General features: G+C 34.1%; 1 protein-coding gene across 1 annotated transcript in view; it reads right to left on the reverse strand.

The window, feature by feature from the left end:
* Positions 1-5,558: 5,558 nt before the first annotated feature.
* The window catches only part of LOC138308150 (beta-arrestin-1-like), a 64,562-nt gene continuing 56,864 nt past the window's right edge, over positions 5,559-13,256 (reverse strand). Inside the window, exons 10-13 of the mRNA XM_069249090.1 lie at positions 12,011-12,157; positions 9,429-9,515; positions 8,744-8,887; positions 5,559-5,895 (exon numbers count right to left, since the gene is read on the reverse strand). Coding sequence (XP_069105191.1) covers positions 5,805-5,895; positions 8,744-8,887; positions 9,429-9,515; positions 12,011-12,157 — 469 coding nt within the window. The 3' untranslated portion in view covers positions 5,559-5,804. The remainder of the gene's footprint in view (positions 5,896-8,743; positions 8,888-9,428; positions 9,516-12,010; positions 12,158-13,256) is intronic.

Below are 13,256 nucleotides of genomic sequence, written 5' to 3' on the forward strand. Positions count from 1 at the left end.
TTCCCTTTTATAGTGAAACTAAGGAAGTAACTCTGGTATATCTGGATGCACAGACAGTGGATACGGCAAATACATGTTGAAAAGGAAGACTAATTTATCAATTGTTTTCCTTCGTTTTTAATAGTTATTTCCCTTATGGAGTGAAACTATGGGAATTAAATCTGGTAGATATAAATACACCTATAATGAATGGTCACATAGAAAAGATATTATGGAATACCAACTAATAATAGGTTTATCAGTTACTTCCCTTTGTTAAGAGTTACTTCCCTTTGTTAAGAGTTACTTCCCTTACGGAGTGAAGCTAAGGGAATTAAATTTGGTAGATATAAATACACCTGTAATGGATGGTGCAAATCGAAAAGATTTTAAGGAATATCAACTATTTTTAGGTTTATCAGTTGCTTTCCTTCGTTAAGAGTTACTTCCCTTATGGAGTGAAACTAAGGGAAGTAACTCTGGTAGATATAAATACACCGATAATGGATGGTGAACATAGAATTTTTTTTAAGGAATACCAACTATTTTTAGGTTTATCAGTTACTTCCCTTCGTTAAGAGTTACTTCCCTTACGGAGTGAAACTAAGGGAAGTAACTCTGATGGTTGACAAAGAAAACTAAAGATAATATATTTTCAGGTGTTTTAATACATTCAGATTATAAATATATATTATATGCACACAGTAGGTACACTACATGGTATAGATGTACTTCCTTGATCAGATCCGAAGGAAACTCCACGTACACCTGTGACAGTTTGCTTCACAACTGAGGACCAGGCCAAAATGGACGAATGATGATCCAATAGCATCAGATAAATAGAGACACAGAAGCAATGTTTCATGATACAAACATACACTGAAAGAAATATAACGGCATACACATTGCAGTCAGGAGTTACTTCCCCTGATAATAAATAATTATTCTTGTGTTATCTCCCTTCGCTTAGAATTATTTCCCTTCACTTGGAGTTATCTTACTTCCCTTTGGCTTATCAATCTTAAAATGACATTATTTCTGAAGTTTGTACAAATTTTTTCCCTTCATATTCCAACTTATCAATAATACAGAACACCTTTAAGGCAATAAAAATATACACACCAGTGCAGCATACATAAATTGAAGGAAATTGAGTTATTTAATGAAACAAACTAGATATTTTTTTCTTAAAATAACGAAACTTGTGAAGTAGAGACGCGGATCCCGCTTATTTGAGATTAATTCAATAATTTGATTAATCTCTGAAAAATATGTAGAACTATAAATATTTCTTTTATATACAACGTATAAAATCCTTTGGTCTTTTCCCATTGTATAAACAATCATTAAATTACATTTTAAAACAATAATGTAAATTTGATAACTTACATGTATCAACACGTTTTAAAAACCCTTAATTATCAGCAATCAAAGAAAAAAAATAACAAAAGGCCTATTGGGCTGAAGCTAATTGTGTGTTAATTTTCTGGTGATTTTATGGCAATTTAAGGCAGCTTGCTACCTTGTTATTCTTTTAAAAGTGAAAGGTAAGATATAACCGAAATTTTGACAAACAACGGACGGACATACATAACTACAATGACTCATTCAGACAGGCTTGGCACATTTAAAACAAAATGCAGTTGTCTGTTTTCAACTAACAGAGAAAATGACTGATTGAATCCTAAATCTAAGCCATGGAATTTGCAGTGTTACATAACATTTGGTTAATAGTTTTTACAATTTCTTCTTTAATTTTGAATAAACAATTCCTGCTTAAGATAACAAAATATTTTTGTTAATTAACCCAAGTAATTAACATTCTTGAACAAAGAAGCTACCAGCAAACAAAATAAGACCAGATCAATGGTATCAAGAGTGAGACATCTTCACTTGAATTGAATTTTTAAGATGCTCCACCGCTGACAAATAGCATTTTTTCACTATCAAAAACAGCAGGAGACGATTAAGTATTTTTTCTTCAGTTACAAAAGTTACTTACTTCACACCATTACCAACATTCAAAAGTTTGAGCTGCTAATTTTACTTCAAGTTAAAAATATGAAAAATAATTTATTGCATTCCGAAAAAAATATGTGGCACTATATCCTATATGGAATAGAGTGCTGATTGCACATGCACCAAAAACAAAATAAGTCATTTTCTATTATTCTTTGTGTTAATTATACATATATATAAACGATTATACACCCATTATTGTTCAAATGATGAATATCATTTATGCTCTATCGGCGGTGGAGCATCTTTAATGAAAATTCGTATAAATAGATTTTTTAGATAAAAACTGTAACTGGATAAAATCAAACATGTTCTAGTTGTTTTAACACACTATATCAATCATGAATCAAAATCCTTTCACCCAACTTTCACACATACAATAAGAAAATATCATGGAATAATGACCATTCGTTTTAACTGTGATGACCTTAATAACTGACTTGGTTTCCTGAATTTGGATAAAAATACTTTTTAAACATAAAACTTGATCTCAAGTTTCAATACTAAGGAACACATGTATGGATAATTAGCACATTTAGTACATTTTAACCTCAGCAAAATTTAAACAAACAATTTTGGCATTTAACACAATCCATATACATCGTACCTGTCGATGTATGTCTGCCCTCGTAATTAAAAACACTTCAGTTTGAACATAGATTCCAGTATCCTGTGTGACTAGTTAAAGGACATTTAAAACACATATGTACGATATTATTATTTCGCTTTTGCATATTACAGAGTTAACTCCCCTTACGGGTAGGTATTAATTTGTAAAATCAGGAGTTTAGGAACACAATATTTATTTTCTGCTCATAAAGTAATGGTGACACGATGGATATTTACCCCAAGGGAGATAATTCTGTAATATGCGAAAACAAAAATACAGGTTAAACATCTCAACTAAATAACGTTTCTTTCCCTTCAGAGCCAGCCGAATTAAAGCTTTCTGTCAAGTAATTATAAGTCTTCTATGTCTTAGATAAGATTCATGTTTTAGGAGCTATTAAGAAAATACTTGGAGCTGGAGATTTTATTAAGTTTTAAGACATACCACAGGACTTAACAGATGCCCTAAGAGATTTTTGGGCATTTTCATTTAGATCCCAAGGTGTTTCATATAATCAATCATTCAAATCCTTTTGGACTAATATTATATCACAGGGACCTGGCACAATTTTTTTTAACTAACAGTATACATATATATATTATACTATTATATATATATATGTATAGTGTTGGTTAAAATTTCGTGCCAGGTCCCTGTGTATTATATTAATCCATAAGAAATGTTGAAAGGATTGGTCCATGAATCAATATGAATGGTCTGTTCCTTAAGAAAGACAAACTTTTAGATTACTTTTCAGATTAAGCTTCGAGCCCTTCACATGCAAATGCAGAACCTTAAGTTTTTCTTTTAGAGTAAGTTTAATAGCCCTGCTCATATTTATATGCAGACCTTTAAAGAATTCATATAAAGAAGCTTGTCCAAACACAACATAATTGTCTTATGGTCCATAAAAAAACAAAACAAAATCAAACTTTGGTCCGACTGTCTGTGTTGTGATCATGGAAACGCTCCTGCACCAAAATCTATACCCGGCTTGACAAACAAAGGGAGACAATCTTAAGTTTTAAACTGTCGGACGAGAATGAACATTTGAGGAGAGCCCACAACATGAAGTACACTTAGCATTGTATACGACACTGAAAAATTACAGCCTCGGGGTTTACACATACACTACCATCATAGGATCATAGTAATCATCACTACATATAGGTATATATATATATTTATATATAAATAACATTTTCATCATTGTATCGAAAAGCATTTGCCAGGAAAGCAGTCTCTCTCCATACCTTCTCATTGTAGGGAACTTTGGCTTTGTTTCACAGTCATGATCAAAAATCTTCTTAATTTGCTCAGTGAATAAATAAAACGGAGCAATGATCAAATCGCACTTTAATTTTCTCAGTGATCAAATAAAATAGAGAAACATGTTTCATAGTCAGATCATGTGTCACATTTGAGTTATGATCAAATCCAACTTTAATTTGCTCAGTGATGAAATTGTTTCATAATTATAATCAAATACCTCTTTAATTTGCTCAGTGATGAAATTGTTTTATAATTATAATCAAATACCTCTTTAATTTGATCAAATAATAATAAAATACCAATTTACTAAGTGATCAAACGTTCAGAATTATTTTCTTTTATCATCCATTTGATAATATTTATTCGTCAAATGTCATTCATTTCATGTTAAGGTCAGTAGCACAAAAAAGGGCCGATAATTGAAAGTCAGTTAAAGAGATACCAGCAGATGCAATACCATAGTGAACATATTTGATGTTGATTCTCTCGATATTCAGCTATTTACAAACTGACATTCAGGAACAATATTCCCTCTAAATTGAAGTTCAATATTCTAGTTCATTGTTCAATATGTATAAATGAAATATCACTGAATTTTAAAAAGATACCGTAAACAAAGAATACAAACTGATGGAGGAACAAGTCTCACTTCTCTCAATAATGTCTGAAATGATTTATTTAATAATACATACATGAGATTCTACCAACAGACAAAATTTTTGTGAGACATAATTGATCGTAAGACAATGAGAGAATTACTGTAAAACAACTATCTTTCGCGGCTATTAAATTTAGCGATTTCACTTTCAAATCAAGTTGGTGGAGATTAGTTTTCGCGTATTCAAAAACTGAAGTTGAATATATCTCAATATAATTAAAGTAAATAGTTTGTGGAGATAAAAATTTGCAAATTTACCTTCATCTTGAGAATCGCAATTTAGAAAATCCCACGCAAAAAAAGTTGCTTTACAGTCCCAGTACAAAGAAATTTAAGTTCTCAAAATTTTTATGAGTCTAAACAGGAAATTCATGAATCCTGGACTCGTCTCATAAGTCCCATAATTCACTTAGTCTTAGATGATGACAGAATTAGTTTGACTTTGATAACAACTGTGAAACTCAGTCGTACAATTCCACACCACATCATTCGAATTCTACAAGTACCAGCAAGCAGATGTTAACAGTGATGTCCCTTGCCGACTCGCGTTAAAAATATCTCTCATTTTATCATGAAAGATGTCTTTTCGATAAACTTATTTTATCCCCCGACAGATCACATGTTCATTGCATAAATGTCTTCTCTACACAAAAACATATGCTTACCCACGTCACAAGTTTTAGACTGAAGACAATAATTATATCATAAAGATTCTTCTCTCAACTCTATCCTATATTTCATATCACAGAGTTATCTGCCCCTGTCGATAAGAATTGTTTTTGATGTCAAGTGTTAGCGAGCGTAACATCAGACATGCACTTTCAGAGAACAACACAAGTTTCGCTCACAAAATAATAACATCATTATGGATACCTATTGGCAAGGGAGGTAACTCTGAAATATACAATAACGGAATATCTGTTATATGATTTCCATACAAAACATTTATTTCATTAAAAATATTTTCCAAGTTATGTTAATATAAAACATATGTTACAGACAAAACCACTTAAATTAGCATAATATTTGCATACAGCAACAAAATGCATTCTGAAAATTATGCAAATTTTTACAAATTTGCCGAATTCTGAACATACATGGTGTGTAAAAATTGAGAAAAGAATATTTATGAGCCGATTTCTTTGTAAAGTGTGTGATCTTTGTTCTTCATCCAAAACCTCGCGTTTGATTTTGAAGAGCACTCAAGGGGGATAACTTATCGATTCATCTGTCTCTGTAGATAGAATTCATTGAACACAAATAATGCTAAGCTTCCGTATCTTCACCGTCATGTCCCTTTAGTCGCAAACGTGCAAAATCTTCGAAGATGAAATCGTCGTCGCCGGATCTCACACCACTAGAAATAGAAAATAGGAAAATAAATTCAAAGATTATCACAGAAATAAAACAGAAATCTTGAAATGAAATGCAAGATTATCACAACTTGTCTGTTGGTTGATGTGACCAAAATTACAGAAAACCATTCACCCCTGATAATTCATAATGGACTGTTCCAACCCTTTAATCAGAAGAGTGATAATTCATAATGGACTGTTCCAACCCTTTAATCAGAAGAGTTCAAATCCAGAGTGTACTTTTAACATCTACAGTATCCTTCAACTTAAAGGTCTGCTCTTAGCCAGAGAGATTATGTCTTTATTCATGGAAATACTAGTGATATTATATTCTGTATTTGCCTATTACAGAGTTATTTGCCCCTTGCAGATAGGTATTGATCATGAGGTCATGTGTTTGCAAGTCACAATAAATACCTATCTAAAATGTAGGTAACTCTGTAATGCGCAAAGACAGAACACGGTAGTGGTTAAAAACTTAGCACCTCAGCAAAAGAAATCTCTATGTAACCTTGTAAATACAACTTAACTAGAAAAATTAATTATATCCATTTCTAATCAATACATGAATTCACGCAGCTTTCAAACAAATTTCTTTTATACCCCGAAGAAGTTTAAAATGTTTGTAAATACTACCTAATATATGTACCTACCGTAATATAATACATGGCAAGGAAAAGCTTCTCTTCATTATGTAATTGTTACCTATAGCTGAAGACAATTTCTATTCATAATCTTATATAATTCTGACCAACTAATGATCGTTAAAATAGCTTATACCAAAGTAATTGAAGTTCATTTTCTTGAATAAATTTGCCAAAAAAATTTGTTTTACCACTGAATATATTGTAAATACAAAGCAGGGAAAATGGCACGCTTATACAAAGGTATAAATACGAAATGTGATGGGTTTTGTATTTGTGCTCATGATTATATTATGGGACCAAATCGATGATTGGACAAAAATCAAGACATCAATATAAAAAGCCAATATTAAGTGTAATTCCTTAAAAAAAGAGACAAGAAAAAAATATCAAAATGTCCTCTTCCGTTGTGATACCACTGTAAAACACCAAACATGCTCTTGTAAGCCTAAATTAAATCAAACAAATAAAAAATCTATCATCACATAACTGGCCTTTTCTTCCTCGTCATAAATATTAGGAAAACTGGAGTACCCGGAGAAAAAACACAGACCAGTGGCCAGTAGCTGGCAACAACCGAACATGGGATTCGAACTCGTGACCCAGAGGTAGAGAGCTTGTGGTAATATGTCAGGACATCTTAACCACTCCGTCACTGCAGCCCCATATATTTTGAATATTTATGTCACTAGTATAATATGACATGATGTGAGAAATTCATAACAATGACATTACATCAGGATTTCAGGACGTCATGATAAATAGAATGCCTCATCTAGAAAATGTTATACACATTTCAAACAAAAAATCCTTCAAAATATGGTTTCTTATAGTTATGTGAAATAAAGTATTAAATTTAGAATTTTTTTGAAATAAGTAATAAAACTTTCATTTTTGCAAGCCATGGCAAGCGAAAATTAAGTACTGTTGTTCTCTAAATAAACATTCTAAAAGAACCAAATAATCAAAACCGAGTTATGTGATAAACAGAATCTTATACTTGTGGCTATGCAACAAGAAATTCATTAATTGACATTCCACATGGTGTATATCAAATGACAAAACTTGTTTAAACATGGCCACATATATAAGTTTCTCTACACATCTGACGAGTCACGTCATACTCAGAACAACAGAACTTTATCGAATAAGTATGTAAAACTTCTTAAAATAAATGACGAGTCGGTTTGGAGGAACAAAACATGATACATGTTGAGACAAGTGAAGACTGTGTAATATACATATGAGGCAGCATACGGGGGACACCATTTATTACCATCAACTGCATCCCTATTCATCGTCAATGTCTGCATTGACTTGCTGTTTGCTGAAATGAAGGTATCCATGATAATGAACTGGAATTTAAATGTCTATCTATGTCTGTATGTAGTTTCCATATTTATAAATGTTAATATGCATGCGTTCACTGGATGCCTCATTTTGATGATTTGGAAGATTTCTGTTTCTAACTTGGTCAGTATAAATTTGAGTGGCATTGGCAATGAAAAGAACAAGATACCCGCTTGTCTATCCGTTGTTTTGAAATCTTATACAAGTTACCTCCCTTGACGATCCATTATTTTGAAATCCAATATGAGTTACACCCCCTTGGCTATCCATTCTTTTGAAATCCAACATGAGTAACCCTGATGTCTATCCATTCTTTTGTAATCAAATACAAGTTACCTCCCTTGACGTTCAACCTTCTGAAATCCAATATGAGTTATCTCCCTTGGCTATCCATTTTTTTAAAAATCCAACATGAGTTACTCGATCCCCTTGACAATACATTATTTTAAAATCTTATTCAAGTTACCTCCCTTAGCAATACATTATTTTGAAACCTAACATGAGTTACTCCCCCTTCGCTATCCATTCTTTTGAAATCCAACATGAATAACCCCACTATATATCCATTCTTTAGTAATCTAATACAAGCTACCTCCCTTGGCTATCCATTCTTTTGAAATCCAACAAGAGTTATCCCCCTTTGCTATTTTTTCTTCTCTTTTAAAATTTAGCAGGAGTTCCCGCTTTTCATAAATTTTCCATTGAAATCTAACATGAGTATTCCCCTTGCCTATCCTCGCATTTGAAATATATCACATGCTATCCATCCTCCTATTTTTTTCTTTTGAATTTCTATTCCTTATGTTTTATTGACATTCTTCTACATAACACTTGCTGTCCTGAACTGCTGACTTACTTCGTATCAAGCTGAATGAGATTAGTATCAACTGGTGCATCTTTTCCGCCATCTTGCTGAGTGAGGCTGACAGGGCGGGAAGTGGGCGGGGACTCGGGAGGTTTTGGGTGTGTAAGGGTAAACGGCAACTCCACTGCCAGGTCCCTAAAATATCCAATAATTATCAGCATATTAGTCACATGATATGATGATTGATATGTCTTCATTTTAATTTGTCATTAAATACAAATATTCTCTTCACATATTCCATCTTTGCATATTACAGAGTTAGCTCCCTTGCGGGTAGGTATCGATTGTTACATCATTATTTTGTGAGCGCTATTCACGTAGTTTTCTCCAAAACGTATGATGTTAGGCTACCAAACACATGACGTCACAATCAATACCTACCCGCAAGTGCAGACAACTCTGTAATATGCAAATTCTGAATAACACTGAGAAATATCTCTTTACATATATCCTTTAACAATTGGAATGAGTGCACATGCATTTATCCATGTTTAAACTTCAATACCCCTACATAGATAAATGAAGTAAAATACCCTGCAAACCTCTTATGGACATTTCTTAATTCAAACAAATTACAATGGTGACAAATAAGCAACGAATAAAATATATAAACCATTTATATAACAATCTACATAAACATGATATCTCCATCACTAAGAACACACTTAGGTCTTACCCTGAACCAAATCCCAAGATTAACCGCACTTTGACTTTGTAAGAAACAACAATGCCCAAGTTTTCTTTTTGACTAGAATCTCCCATTCTGAAAAATATCAAAACATGTACAATATATTAGTATTACCGGTACTGTCTTTTTGACTAGAATCTCCCATTCTGAAAAATATCAAAACATGTACAATATATTAGTATTACCGGTACTGTCTTTTTGACTAGAATCTCCCATTCTGAAAAATATCAAAACATGTACAATATATTAGTATTGCTGTCTCTTAGGTGGTCTTCAGCTCCTCAACAGAAACATCAACAGGGTTAAAAGAATTCTGAAGGAAATGCACATGTAAAGGAGGACGATGTTGATTAAAATTTTTATGATTAAGTATGTTAAGATGGTTAAGATGAAGATGTTTTGAGATCAATAGACTTATCTGGTTGAAGACAGACTTATCTGGTTGAGGACAGACTTATATTGTTGAGGACAGACTTATATGGTTGAACACAGGCTTTTATGGTTGATAAGAGACTTACATGATTGTGGACAGATTTATAAGGTTGAGGACAGACTTTTTATGGTAGAAGACAGACTTACATGGTTGATGACAGACTTACGTGGTTGATGACAGACTTACATGGTTGAGGACAGACTTATATGGTTGAGGACAGACTTACGTGGTTGAGGACAGACTTACATGGTTGAGGACAGACTTATATGGTTGAGGACAGACTTACATGGTTGAGGACAGACTAACATGGTTGAGGACAGACTTACGTGGTTGAGGACAGACTTACATGGTTGATGACAGACTTACATGGTTGATGACAGACTTACATGGTTGAGGACAGACTTACATGGTTGATGACAGACTTATATGGTTGATGACAGACTTACATGGTTGAGGACAGACTAACATGGTTGAGAGACAGACTTACATGGTTGATGACAGACTTACATGGTTGAAGACAGACTTACATGGTTGAGACATACTGTGATAATGTGAGGACAGACTTACATGGTTGAGGACAGACTTACATGGTTGATGACAGACTTACATGGTTGATGACAATTATTGAGACAGACATGGTTGAGGACAGACTTACAGGTTGATGACAGACTTACATGGTTGAGACAGACTTACATGGTTGAGGACAGACTTACATGGTTGAGGACAGACTTACATGGTTGAGGACAGACTTACATGGTTGATGACAGACTTACATGGTTGAGGTCAGACTTACATGGTTGAGGACAGACTTACATGATTGAGGACAGACTTACATGGTTGATGACAGACTTACATGGTTGAGGACAGACTTACATGGTTGATGACAGACTTACATGGTTGAGGACAGACTTACATGGTTGATGACAGACTTACATGGTTGATGACAGACTTACATGGTTGAGGACAGTCAGACTTACATGGTTGAGGACAGACTTACATGGTTGAGGACAGACTTACATGGTTGAGGACAGACTTACATGGTTGAGGACAGACTTACATGGTTGATGATAGACTTACATGGTTGAGGATAGACTTACATGGTTGAGGACAGACTTACATGGTTGAGGACAGACTTACATGGTTGAGGGACAGACTTACATGGTTGAGGACAGACTTACATGGTTGAGGACAGACTTACATGGTTGAGGACAGACTTACATGGTTGAGGACAGACTTACATGGTTGATGACAGACTTACATGGTTGAGGACAGACTTACATGGTTGATGACAGACTTACATGGTTGATGACAGACTTACATGGTTGAGGACAGACTTACATGGTTGAGGACAGACTTACATGGTTGAGGACAGACTTACATGGTTGAGGACAGACTTACATGGTTGAGGACAGACTTACATGGTTGAGGACAGACTTACATGGTTGAGGACAGACTTACATGGTTGAGGACAGACTTACATGGTTGATGACAGACTTACATGGTTGATGACAGACTTACATGGTTGAGATGACAGACTTACATGGTTGATGACAGACTTACATGGTTGATGACAGACTTACATGGTTGATGACAGACTTACATGGTTGATGACAGACTTACATGGTTGAGGACAGACTTACATGGTTGAGGACAGACTTACATGGTTGAGGACAGACTTACATGGTTGATGACAGACTTACATGGTTGAGGACAGACTTACATGGTTGATGACAGACTTACATGGTTGATGACAGACTTACATGGTTGAGGACAGACTTACATGATTGAGGACAGACTTAAATGGTTGAGGACAGACTTACATGGTTGAGGACAGACTTACATGGTTGATGACAGACTTACATTGTTGAGGACAGACTTACATGGTTGAGGACAGACTTACATGGTTGAGGACAGACTTAGATGGTTGATGACAGACTTAGATGGTTTGACAGACTTAATGGTTGAGGACAGACTTACATGGTTGAGGACAGACTTACATGGTTGAGGACAGACTTACATGGTTGATGACAGACTTACATGGTTGAGGACAGACTTACATGGTTGAGGACAGACTTACATGGTTGATGATAGACTCACATTGTTGATGACAGACTTACATGGTTGATGATAGACTTACATGGTTGAGGATGCCAGGTTGGTGTCCTCGTGTTTGAGTTTGCCGTCCAGCGCGAGGCCTCGTTTGTCTCTGTTGTTGGTTAGGAGTGGCGTACAATGGTATACCTTACAGAAACCAGTCTGACTAGGCTGAATAGGGAACCCTTCTCTGTAAACAAAATAATTCATCATCATTAACAAAATGACTTACATCTACTCGACTTCACCTAATAGGTACACCTACATGACCTCATCTGTTATCTGTATTATCTTCATTGTTTACCCATCACATATAATAGAACACATGATCTTACAGAAATATAATGACTGATTCCAATAGAGATCAAACTTGGGACAACTTCGTTACTAGTTGGATGCTAAACCGGTCAAGCTAAAGAGAAGGTCTCTCTAGCTAAGCGGTATATTGCCGCTAGCGTTGACTTTTATCTGTACACTCTTTTTTTTTTTTTGTCGATCGTACAACACTTTCCTGTGGGAACCAAACTTTATATATTGTAACACTGTATAAAAGAACACTTTGTGCTATAAAATCATATTTCAAGAACAAAACTTGCCAATTTCTTTTATCCTATTTAGAAGACTTTTGATAGAATCAAAGCTGATTTAAAACAATTTAAAGGATTTGCACAAAATGTAATGGTTATTTTAAATGATAAAACATTCTCTTCTATCTGCTAGCAAAATCAGAAACATGTGCAAAAATATTAAATATAATACTACCCTACATCTAGAAATATATATTGATAACCAAATGGATACATTAAAGTAAACCACTAGCATGCAGTTTATGCATAATTTTGTCCAAAAAAACCTGAAATCTACAAAACTATATTACAAGTCTTTTGTATATTTTTCTGTTCTATCAAAAACAAACCCCTGGATAGGCATATTAACTCATTCACCCATGAAAATTCATAATGAACTGTTCCATTCTTTGATCTAGAAGAGCTCAAATGTGTCTTCAGGGGTAATGAGCTAATGAAAAGAAAGAAAAAGTCCAAATGGGCCTGTATCACTGACCTACTCACTAGAGTAGTGATAAAGTATGTAGCTTAACCGACACATATTTAATAATGCTACAGAGGACTGTTTGACATATGTGACCTTGAACAAAGGTAAATGTCAATCACATATGTGACCTTTAACAAAGGTCAATGTCAATCACATATGTGACCTTTAACAAAGGTCAATGTCAATCACATATGTGACCTTTAACAAAGGTCAATGTCAATCAATTAAAAGAATTA

Source organism: Argopecten irradians, chromosome 14 (genome assembly GCF_041381155.1).
Source record: "Argopecten irradians isolate NY chromosome 14, Ai_NY, whole genome shotgun sequence".
NCBI classification, from domain to species: Eukaryota; Metazoa; Mollusca; class Bivalvia; order Pectinida; family Pectinidae; genus Argopecten; species Argopecten irradians.